This window comes from Sphaerodactylus townsendi, linkage group LG02 (assembly GCF_021028975.2).
Source record: "Sphaerodactylus townsendi isolate TG3544 linkage group LG02, MPM_Stown_v2.3, whole genome shotgun sequence".
In the NCBI taxonomy this organism is placed as follows: domain Eukaryota; kingdom Metazoa; phylum Chordata; class Lepidosauria; order Squamata; family Sphaerodactylidae; genus Sphaerodactylus; species Sphaerodactylus townsendi.
Window position 1 is genome coordinate 59,469,455 of NC_059426.1, and position 12,420 is coordinate 59,481,874.

At 39.2% G+C, this 12,420-nt stretch overlaps 1 protein-coding gene across 16 annotated transcripts in view; it reads left to right on the top strand.

Moving 5' to 3' along the window:
- Nucleotides 1–12,420, top strand: part of CLASP1 (cytoplasmic linker associated protein 1) — a 230,265-nt gene that overhangs the window by 117,517 nt on the left and 100,328 nt on the right. For 8 of the 16 annotated variants that reach the window (XM_048485913.1, XM_048485919.1, XM_048485918.1 and 5 more), the window contains 7 exons: nt 240–310; nt 1,066–1,125; nt 2,317–2,394; nt 3,060–3,227; nt 4,201–4,250; nt 7,145–7,315; nt 8,850–8,873. In XM_048485913.1, the coding sequence (XP_048341870.1) occupies nt 240–310; nt 1,066–1,125; nt 2,317–2,394; nt 3,060–3,227; nt 4,201–4,250; nt 7,145–7,315; nt 8,850–8,873 (622 nt within the window). The remainder of the gene's footprint in view (nt 1–239; nt 311–1,065; nt 1,126–2,316; nt 2,395–3,059; nt 3,228–4,200; nt 4,251–7,144; nt 7,316–8,849; nt 8,874–12,420) is intronic. The other 8 variants (XM_048485914.1, XM_048485929.1, XM_048485920.1 and 5 more) reach the window with 1 other exon arrangement.

The window sequence follows — 12,420 nt, forward strand, 5'->3', positions numbered from 1 at the left end:
GATTAGAATAATCTGCAGCAAGAAAAATTAAATTCCATGACCAGCATAAATTATCCAAATTAAAATGGCATATATTTGCTCATAAATATAATGTCTTTCTGCTACTCTTGAAGAAGTTAAAAGGGCCTTTGACCATTAGAAATCCATTGTACCTGTTTAAATTTTGCAACTTGTCAGTTAAATTTTTTTGCTGCTAATGCTCCTAAGGGTTTCTTTGTTTTTCTAAATTCATTCACCAGCATACGCACATTCCTCGATTAATCCCCATCATCACTAGTAACTGTACCTCCAAGTCTGTTGCAGTTAGAAGGTAAGTTTTTCGTTATCTCTTTGATCTGTGGCTTAGTAAAACAAAATGATGCTTAGAGGTGTGACATGTGTTTAATGCAAGGTGTTGCACATTTCCTAATACACTGTAAAGATTGACAGCACCATGAAGAGGGGATTGGGCACCTTTGTATCATTCAGATTTGAGGCCTTGAAGGGGGAGGGGGGTGCCTCTTTCCATCTTCACAGGCACTCTCCTACCCATCTTCACAGGCAGCCTCCTACCCCTCCTTGGCAAAACTGGGATTTGGGGGTGGGGTGGGCACAATTTTTGTGTTTGCATGGGGTCCATTTCCTGTAAACATGTGCTGTCCACGTCAGTTGCCCTCAGAGGATTAGTTTTCTAGAGCCCTGTATTTTATTGCTATATAAAGCCTAATTTTATGGCTCCCATGTACTGCTTTCCTAAAGGCAGTCACTAGGATCACAAGAAACAATACTCTTATAAGGTACAAGTTCAAAGTCTGTGCACAGGGACATAGATTAATAGAATTCCAACACAGCTACAGTACTGAAATTCTCTCCAGAACTTGTCAAAACTTGAACTTCTTCAAGAAGCATACATTGTTTTGTAAAGCTGATATTTAGTGACCACGAGTTAATCTGTTTTGTTCTTTAAAAAAATTTTGGATTAAGATTTCATACTTAATTTTAAATGAATGCCTTGTTAAATGCATTGTTTGCTTTAGTACTTAGAATGACGGCGTTTAATATTACATTCCTTGGGTTTTTTTTCAGACGCTGTTTTGAATTTTTAGATTTACTTTTACGGGAATGGCAAACACACTCCCTAGAAAGGTAAGATGTGGATGTTCATTGAGGAAGAGTGCTTCCTTGGTTTTATTTTTTAAATGCTGACATGAACTCTGGTGACTCCAGAAATGTAGGTAAGTGCTAGATCGCTGAAGTTGCAGGATAGTTTTTAAAAAATCAGTTCAGAGCATTTAAACCAGTGTACGTATTATGAGGAGTGCACACAGCGATAGAAGAGCATATGGAGAAAGTCACATCAACTAAAAAGATCTTGCAGTTTTCCTTCAAATTAGGGAAACCGCTCCCAAGATTTAGTCTTTTAAAAATAGGTGAGCACCTGCATATGCTGTATCAAGCTTACAGAAAATAGTGTTACATCTATGAATGTTGGGGTGAACCCCTGTCCACTTGGTGAGTGATGCCTTCTGGCAGAAAAGCCATGCTTTATAGTAAAAACAAACATAATATCTTCATTGAAAGTAAAATGAGCTAAATTTGATACTGCACAACCAAAGTGAAAAGGAGAATAGATTGCAGGGTCAGTGAACTACTGCACTGAAAATAAATGTTGTACATCATAGTTCGTGCTCTCTTTTCCTCGTTATATAAAAAGATGGAGGGGAAAATTCCATGGAAAGTAACAAGTGAATTGGGCCTCTGTCTCCCATCGCTCCGGCCAAATCACCCTTGTCACATGCTTCACCACCTTGCTTACCCGTGCTGTCCAAGCACAGTTTTAATCCAGAACAGTTTCCATTTCCTCACAGAAGGTAGGCAGCAACTGAATTGAATAAAGTTGACAGTTTCTGTTCCTTGAGCAGTTGGAAATGTATATCTGTAGCTGTTATAGTAGTTCGGACAGTTGATGAAATAGACATAACACAATATATCCCAAATAATTTTGTTCCAAAGCCAGCAATGAAGTGGGATTTTAGCGTCTCTGTACTTTTATGCTTCTGTGCCTTCATAGTAACCGGCCTCTGAAGGAGTGACCTCTGAAGAATGTTTTCTTGGCATTTCTTTTGAAAGAAAATCAAATGCGACAAAGCTGACTTGCAGAAACTTACACAACAAACAGTGAAGCGCTCAAAAAGCACATTGTATGGAATGAAGGCTGTAGTAAAATCTTTTGGGTTGGTTGTTTTGGAGAGTCAGACCGACTTCTTACAGGCTCCTAAGTGTTGTGAGTTTTTTCCACTTCTCCCTTATCAGTTCAATAATGTCTTCCCATCTCAGGCACATATCAGTATTGGCAGAAACAGTAAAGAAGGGAATCCATGATGCTGACTCTGAAGCACGGATTAAAGCCAGAAAGTAAGTTTAATTATTCTTTTTTCTGTTGCTGGAAAACGGGAAACTGTGTGGTGAAATTCAAGGCATTCAAAGGCTGCTCTGCTGCTATTGATGAGGGGCACAATCAGTGTTTCAAGAGGAATACTGAGTGCTGCTGTAAATTGTTGATGTTAATGCAATAATGTATTTATAGTTCTCTGTGTCCCAATTAGCATTTGCTTTGCTTTCAGTTTTTCAAACTATACTATATTGCTACTCAGCAACTTAGAGGCCTTCATTAAAATTCCTTGTCATTGTCTTTTTCTCTTGATCTCATGAGCAGTTGCTTGGCTTGAAATATTCAGTTCAATATGTGGTCCTTCTTGATAAAACCATCTAACAGAGTGGTCAGTTACGTAAGCCTGAATTGTACTCCCTGTTGAAATCTTCTGATTTTATAATAGCAGTTAGAACCTTCCTCCAGTTTTCTGTGTCATGCTCCTCCTTGCTGAAAAATTACAAGCAATTGTGGGACCAAAAATCATTTATGAAAAATAAACTAGATATTTGCATTTATACTTACTTTGCTCGCATATACTGAATTTCACTTTCACTTGGCCAGAACTGACAGATGAGTCTTCGTGTCTAATGTGACTGATACATTGACTAAGACATGGTTCAATAATTTCTTGATGTTTTATTTTCAGGTGTTACTGGGGGTTCCACAACCATTTTAGTCGAGAAGCAGAACATATGTATAATTCACTGGAATCTTCTTACCAGAAGGCTCTACAATCTCACTTGAAGAACTCCGATAGCATAGTGTCCTTACCCCAATCTGATCGTTCCTCTTCTAGCTCCCAGGAGAGTCTCAAGTAAGCCCTTATGTACACTTGCTCCATGGCAAAATATGAGCTGTTTCTTTACTTCTGAATTGGTACTACTCCTACCAAATTGGTACTACTCCTACCATTTAAATTTTCTGTTTTCTTTACTGGTTTAAGTTGATGAATATAATGAAGGATATAGCTTTACATAAGCTTGGTGCTACAATCGCCAAACAAGCAGAAGGGTGTTCCAACCAGTTGTATGATTGTCATGCAGTTTTTACATTTCATCTGTTGCCTCCCTTTGTCTGATAAAAGGCAAGTTTATTATACCACATTATGTAGTTGATGACATTAGTTTCACATCCTAAAGTGAGAAGTTCGTTACCAGCATTTCATTTTTGTTGTTGTTGTTTGTCAATAATTGTTAATGTTTTTTATTCCAATGACTGAGTTTTCTATAGTATATAAATATATATGTAATAATTTAAATTTTCAATAAAAAGATATTTTTAAAAAGCTCACTTTCAGATGGATAATGGAATGGGTAGATTTTGTGGAGTAGGCTGTTGATCTGCCTTTTTAGTTCATTTAATTATTTCAGTCAAAGAGAATTGTTTCTTAAGGGAGAGCATGCTTCCAAACTTAAGGCCAGGGAGAGCATGCTTCCAAACTCCTAGGTGTGTGTATGTGCCCATTTCCAAAACTTCAGTCTCTGTTCTGTTTTTATGTAGAAGTTGCATCTAGTCCTAAAACACATTGGTTTGACCTGAGTCCTGGAATGTGTTTTCTGCTGCCAGAATGGACTGATATGTCCAAACCTCATTTTAGTGAGGGGGAAGATGTTTGCCTTCTGTATTCCTTATTTTCTGAAATCTTTGAAACAGATAGGCTGCATGACCTGTTTTAAAGGAAGAAAAGGGAAGCTGCTGAACTGTGACACATTTTTTTTGCAGCTGCCATAATTCACTGCTCCAAAGGAAGTCTGTTATTAAATTGTGCTTCTCTATTCTGTCCTTAGCCGTCCCCTTTCTGCCAAAAGAAGTCCAACTGGAAGTACTACATCACGAGGTGAGAAGGGGTTAGCTGGTCTAAAGAACTCTACTTGGGGGGGATACTCAAGTACAACTGGGCAAACAAATGTTAACTTTTCCCAGCATAATTGTTGTGATTCCTATTATAGCAGTCTCTCCCCTTAAGGGAGATGTTGTGGTTAACGCTGTGCCATTTAAGCAACAAAAATGTTTATTAGTTACCTATGTAGTCTCTTGTATTGTAAGAGGAAGCTGTTCTGCTTCTGGGCCTAGGAGGACATCTTTTGGGAGAAACTGTGGCTCAGTAGTAGAGCATCTTCTTGGCATCCAGAAGGCCCTGGGTTCAATCCCCAGCACCTCGAGTTAAAGAATATGGCGGTGGGCCCGGGCCCTTCTGCATTCCAAGTAGATGCTCTACCACTGAGCCACAGTTCCTGCTATGCTCAGAGAAGAAGGACCCTTCAGGGTAAGTTTTTAGTGGTCATTTTCTAAAGTGGCCTCACATATGCCTGAGTAAACCACTTTCATTCATCTTTGTCAGATCTGTTTGGATTCCATAGCATCATCCTACAAAGATGTGTGGGGTCTAGCAGCAGATTATCCAGCACTTTGAATAAAGGCAGTGCCTTTCTGCTGATCTCTGTGACAAAAAAAATGCTGTTATCCAGGGGTATACAATTCCCCCCACACTTTAAAAAACATTTACTTCTGTTATTCAAGCCATGTGTTCCTTCTTGTTTCATTGTTCTGACCCTTCCTCAGCTATGATCAGTTCTTCTGGTGCAGGTGCAGATTGCGTGAACCATTTGTTCAACGGTAGCTGAAAATCTCACTCCTCCCTTCCCTGTTTGATTTGAATGTTCTCTCTGATGCATCCAGGGGTTGCATCCCTCTGCTCCTGTGAAAAGAGAGCCAAGGGGAGCCAAAATGAATTCTTAGCCTGTGCTGGCTCCTGCTGGGCCTGTGGCAGTGCTCCCAGTCCTGGTACCAGGATCAGCCAGTCCCACACCATAAGTGTGCGAGAGAAGACAAGGGTGTTTCCATGCTGGTCACTGTCTCCTTTTTCCCACTCTCTCACCTTTGTGCATTCTATGCCAAACTGCAAGGCACTAAAGCGACAAAAAGACAAGAATATTAACTGATGAGTACCATATTTTTTTTCATTTTGGTGAGTTACAACAGAGGTGTTTTGAAATATTTGAACATTTGAACACCTCTGGTTCATTTCCCCCCCTGTCTTAATGTGCAGATGTTTCATTCAGATTTACAAATGAGTGAATGGAAAATCTGCAGATAGAATTACTAGAGACTTTCAGTGTGTAGGGTGTTGGTTTGGAGCATACCTTAGTCTGGACTACAGCACAGCCCAGTTACGTATACATTAGTTCAAGCCATGTTTTGTTCTGATGAATGACAGATATAACTGTTTTTCAAGTGACAGCGATAATAAGTTCTAGCAGTTCTAATAAGTTCTGATAAGTTTTCTATATAAAACTGGATGGTGTTAACATTCCTGTAACTTTTCTTCTCACAGAAACTACATCAGAACAGCAGTGTGAGTTAGATCAAAGTACAGGGTTGAGTGGAGGTAGGAGAACCTACATTTTATTCAGAATAGAGTCAGAATGGCTCAGGAAAGCAAGGAAAGGAACCCTTGATACCTTATTTTTCGAAAACACATCCCCAAGTCCCACTATTGTTTTTCATATCACACATGTGGCCAATATAACAGGAATGCATGGATGGATCTCACTTGATGTGCTTATGTGCAGAATTCAAACCAGCAGCTGCTCATGCCTTGAAAGCACCACAGTCACTTATGTTTTCTTGAAGAGCAAGAACAAATTGGTCTTTGGCTCAGTTGGAAGGGAGGGAGAAAATGTGTCTGAGCAGCCACTAAAAGGAAACCTTAAGATTAGATGCTGCTTTTACAAGAAGAATCAGCTAAGAAAAGATAGTTTCAGTTTTTACCAAAGTAAATCAATGAGAATAATTGCATATCCATTTTCCATCATATCAAGCTTGCTCAGAGATTATGATGAACATGGAACTCACTCAATCATTCGGTTTCTGTAAAAAAATATTATTTATTTAAAACATATTAGCCACCTTTCTACTTTGCGGCAATCAAGATGGATTACAATGTAAATGAAACCGCTGTTATGTAAATCAGCATGTTTGTGTGTGTGGCTTTTTGATTTAATTTCAAGACTCAAGCATTTTGAAATTTGCATTTTTTATACTTTGGAAAATAATTTCTAGTCCAAATGTATTGGTTCTGGTAAATGTTGTGAATGCTATAAATATAGCTCCTTAACATGTTTTGTTTTGTGGCTTTTGGGAACCCTTGTGCCTGGTTATTATTTGAGGGGTGGGCGCTAGGGGTAAGTAAAACATCTTGTGCTTGGTAAAACTCGGGTTTTTTTAACCCAGAAATTTTCAGTCAAGCCAAATAAATCCAAATGCTACTGGAACACGGCCATATAGCCTGGAAACCCCACAACACCCCAAAGCCAAATAAAGTCGATACCCATTGGCTTTATTCAGCTGTTACAGAAAATGTTCCTCAAACGTTGTTGGGGAGAAAACTCTGTGCTGCACTGAGCCTTCCCAACGTGAAATGAAGTTCTCTCTCCCCCGCCTTTGCTGGCTCACAAGTTCAAGTGAAATTAAGAACTGGCAGCTGGGGGGGGGGGGGGCAATTGAAAAAGCAAAAAAAAGTCATTCAAGTTTTTTACAACAAGGTGCATTTGGGCTCTTCTGAATTCCCTGGGTTTTTATGGGTAAATTATGGATTTTCCCAAATCACCATTCCTGGTGGGCATAGAAGAAGAAGGTGGTTCTTTTGCGCCTGATATCCCAGGTTGGAAAGTTAACAACCCTTCAAAGACAGAATCCTATTTCATCTTGAATTTCTTTCCTTCCTCATAGCCTCTACTGTGAGTGCAAAATCGGTGTCGACTTCAGGGTCTCTGCAACGTTCCCGTAGCGACATTGATGTGAATGCAGCAGCCAGTGCCAAATCTAAAGTAACATCTTCTGGATCAGATGTTCCCTTTAGCTCTGCTGCTGCCCTGCCTCCAGGCTCCTATGCATCACTAGGTAAATCGCCTTCCTTTCCTGTCAAGAAAATCAACTTCAGGGATTCAGCACTTACAGAGTGATTTTTAAAAATGTGTTGTCTAGAGAATACCATCCTCACAGGGTATATCCTGCATTCCATGGAATAAATAATGTAGCTGCATCAATTTTTTCTTACATAAGCTTGTTAGGTTTCTATGGTATCACAGACATTTTTGTGGATGGCCTTGGGGGAAAGGTGGGGACTTCTCCCCAATAAGGCTTCTGCATCAAACAATCCCAAATTTGAAAACTGGAGAACAAAGGTTCTGTGACAAAATATACTAATTGCAAAGGAGGAAATACTCCTGTGTTTTGTTACTTTCAATATATATGTGTGTGTCTGAATTCTTTTGAAATGTATGATTTACCAAGGGAAACTGGTGTGGTAAAATAAATCCCTCCCCCATTTGCTCTGTTGCTAACACCTTGGAACCATCAGAAGAATATAGAAGACAAGATAAATAAAAATATGTATTTGTGCCATTCCAGCTGTAAAACTTGGTTGACTTCTAGAAAACTGTCACTTTTTGGTAAGGACTGGGGAATTAGTAGGGTGGTGAAAATAACCATGCTAAGCTCACAGACAGACCATGCGTGCAGCTCTGTCACGCTTGGTATTTGTTATCTATACATTTTTCAGGAATGTGGAATATCTGTAAGCCATCATCAAATTCTGCTCATTTTTGAGAGAAAAATCACAGGGTTTTAGGGTGGAGTGGTCCAGTAAAGATATTAGCCCTGGGTGTATAGCTTGTTCACATGTTGACACTCCCTGTATGGAGGTGGGGAGCAGGCACAAGCGTACTGCCTCCACCTCTGTGCATGCACAGAATTGTCTACATGGTGCAAATGCACAGAGGAAGTGTTGTGTGTATGCCCCCTCCCCATGACCAGTAACACTGATTTTCTAACATTGCTGGTCATACAGAGGGGGTGTGGCATGCAGGCATTGCCCATTCAGATGATTCAGTGATTATGCAGAGTGCGGAGATGGGGGGTTCTGTATTCCCTGCAGAATGGTTGGACATTTACTCCAGGTAAAAAACATTGAGCCTTCTTCTTTGCTTCTGCATGGAGCTACATCTCTAGAACTATAGGTAGCATTCTCAGGGGAATCATGCAAAATGTGTTACGAGACGATCAAACACATTAAAATGCATTCATTGCTTTTTCCTTACATGTCAGCAGGCGGTGCTATTGTTTCCTTAATCTTTTCTGCTAAGGTCAATGTGGCTATAGTAACAACAAAAGAAAAGTAGTTGATTTAAGGACACAAGATAAAATAAATGTCTGAAGAAAGAGAATGGAATGCTTTTGGCAATTGCTGCATATCTTTTATAATTATTTGGGTTCTGGATATTCAGAAAAAGCATTTCTCTTTAACTAACTCTTATTTCCTCAATTCAACTGAATTTCTTTTTGTTTCTGTAGCTAAATTCACATTGCCCACATCTGTTAATACTACTAACTGTTCCCTATTATCCCTCTCCTTATTTTTTTAATTTGCTTAAAGATGGTACTACCAGTAAACCTGATGGTAAGCAGTCTCTGTGTAACTGAGGTCTGTCTCCAGTTTTTCCAGGTCTCTGATATCACCAAGTAGTCCCTGTTTTTCATCTGTGTTCACTGGTGTCTTTTGCATGAACTTTTGCATGGTGTTTTCCTCTTATTCATTTTGATGCAGTTGGCCACCCTTCGCAATGTTTCTCAATCACCCTTGTTAGGCTCAACATTTAATAGAACATCAGTTTCAAAATAATTTTGTAAACAGTGCTGGACCATTTATGAATGTCACTGCATGTCTGAAACTTTTAAATATGAGATATGTTTGAAGTTCTTATGTAAAGCAAAGGATGCCCACCTGGTTTTTACAACTGCAGAAGCAGGTCTTTGAATCTTAGCCATATCATGGAAGAGTATATTTAAAAGTTTAGAGCGCAGTCCAAAGAAAGTTTATGTACTTCAGTCCCAATTAGGCTAGTGGCTAGCTATCAGCTAGGGGAAAAAATAGCATTTTTGGAACCAGATATGCATAGTTTTACTTAATTCTGCTGTTCCATTTACTCTTGCTAAGAAAAGCTTTAACTTAAAAGATTTTCCAATTCCTTCCAAAGCTTCTTCCAGTTCTTATATTTTATTGATAATTCATTATCGGTAAAATTATTATTAATCTGGCATTGCTTAAATGTCATCACAGTTCTTTGCTGTTCCTGTTTTCTCAGGCCAAGATGTGATGTGAATTTAGGCACTAGGAGTAGGCCATGTGTTCTGTCCCACTTCCTCCTCATACATAAATTTCTCCATCCTGTTTACCCTGTTTAAGTATTATGTGTTTGTTAACATGAGTTTCTGTACTTTGTTAAACTGTCTATAATGCTTTTGACTATATCTGGGCTCTTATAATATGTGGTATGTTATTGCTGCATAGCAGAGATTATTGGTCCACAAGAGAATAGAGGATGCACGCTGCTAGCTTTGTTTCTGTGTAAGGCTGTACTTTCTCTTTCCCCCTTCTTCCTTACCAGTGTTTTTGTTTATTTTGTGTTCACAAACTAGAATTCTTGACCATGGTATAATTCTGGGTTGGAATCCTGGGTAGTTGGCAGGGAACAAACCCTAATGCATTTCCAAGCACCTGGATCCAAATAGTGAATCAAACTGTGGTCAGACTGAAGACTTTCTAACCTAGGAAGTCTTCAATGACCATGTGATGTGTGGGGAAAAGGAAGAGGGGAGAAGGGAAGGAGTATGTGAGGCCGAAGATTCCAGGCCTACTTCATGGATAAATTGTGAAAGGTTTGTGTTGGCTGAACACAGTGGAGGTTTTGCTGTTCCTGAGCAGGAAACAAAATGAGTTCCCTACAGAAAGGAAATAGTAGGCCAATTTCTTAAGGACAGAACTTATTTTTTAAAAATGGTGATTTTGGCACTATTAATAGTGGTGATTTGGGCTTAATAGTTTTGCATGCTTTTTCAGAATGGTCTGAGGTAAAATGTAAAAGGTAATGGACTATTTTTATAGGAAAAAATGTTCAGTTTCTCCTGTTCAGTTTCCAGATTGTAATAATAAAAACGTCAAGCCAAAATTCATAAAATATGGCAAAGCTAATTAAGTACAATCGTTGTTTTACAAAACTGTCCTGAAGCACAATCATAACCGAGGAGACTGTTCCTTTGTCTTACCAGAAGGAGGCGCAATGTATTTCTGTTTAATTGTCAAACCAATTCCCTTGAAAATCAGTAACACACTTCTTTAGTGATAGTGGAAAATGCCATCAAGATGCATCTGACATATGGTGACTCCTTAGGCTTTCCAAGGCAAAAGACATTCAGAGGTAAAGGTTTTCCATTGTCTGTCTTGGCATAGTAAACTCTAAACTTCCTTGGAGAGCTCTCATCCAAATAACCAGACCAATCCTTCTTAATTTCTGAGATCAGGCTAGCCTGGGCCATCCATTGGAGGTTGCACACATCTGCAGCTATTTTTTAAAATACCTGTTGTACTGTTGGATTTGTTCTTAGTATGTTATCTTTTTGCTGAACAGTTAAGGCTGGACAGAAGGTTGTATTAAATTCTGTTCTTCATTACTTTGGGGCAGTAGGGGAGACCTAGAAACTTGATTATTGATTTTCAGGTCTATGCTACAATCTAGTACCAATATTGTTGAAATGGTTTCTTTTTCATTATTACAATATTGATACTACTGACATTCTCCTTGTTTTCTGCGCATTTTTCTTAAACTGTATTTTAAAAGATGCTACCATAGCAATAAGAGCATAAACATAGAGACAGTAAATGTATATTTCCTGTGATTCCTTCCTAATTTTCAGTATTAGTGAGTTAAAATGATGGATGATGGTAGGAGAGAGTGAAGGGGTACTATCTTCTATGATAGCCTGTTGCAGAGAAACCTGATACTTTCTCTCCAGAATGTAAAGAGATTCAGAATCACCCACCCACCCCACTAATTGTCTAGTAAAATGAATGAAACATACATAAAGATGCCTCCTTCTCATCAATCCTACTGTCTGACTCAACTTAACTTCATAGTTTTCTTTCACTTCACCCAGCTTAGGAATGATAATTTGCTTGGGCTCCTTAATTTGTCTTTCATGAGTGTCTTCTAAGTGAAGCAGTTAGATCCAAGGCACAAAATATGCAGATGCTATTGAAACAACTTTACAGGACTGCTGGATCAATTTTACAGGTTGTAGTTGAGGTAACTTCTCATAATGTTTAGTATAATATATAGTTCCAGTTTTCTTTAGACATCATTACTAAACTGTTTCATAAACTGAATTTGGTTTATGAGCATAGCAAGTGGACAAAATTCCAGTATACTTCAGAGGGACCAGTGTGGTGAGAGCAATAAGGAGAATATAATTTATGTATTTATACACTGCCTTTCTTCTCAGTGGAGTTAACATTGCTTTACACTTTATCCTTACAACAATCCCATGAGATAGTTTAGGATGAGGGTGCAGGACTGGCCCAAGATTACCCAGCATGTTTCTATAGGAGAATCTGGCCTTCCCAAATCCAAGAATCTAACCACTGTGTCACACGGGCTCTCACATGTGGCAAGCAGCTCTTCCCAACCACCAGGTAGCCTCATATATGTGATTAATATGGCTGTCTCTGAAATAAGCGATATGTTCACACGCTATGTGTTGTGTGTGAGGTATCCCATTTTGTAATCATGATTGACCTCAGCACAAAATGATCTTTAATGTACTCTTTTCCACAGAAAGATTAAAGTGTGGTCTGTTGAGGTGCATCAGAATAGGAAATAGAATGCTTCTGCATTAGAAACTAGTCCGGAATGAATATGAGAATTAACATTCATTTTAAAGTGTTGCCTTTGTCAAAAACATTATTTTGTGCGTATTTAAACATGGCTTGGCAGGCAGGGGGAGCAGGAACCCGCCAGGAGTGTGGGGTGGGGAATCTTCAGCCCACCTCGTTGATGAGGTGGGAGGTGGCAGCAACGAGGCTTAGCTGGGGGAAGGGGGAAGCAGGAATCTGCTGGGGGAGTAATCTTCAGACCGCCTCACTGAGGCAGGAGGCAGCAGCAGCAGCAAGG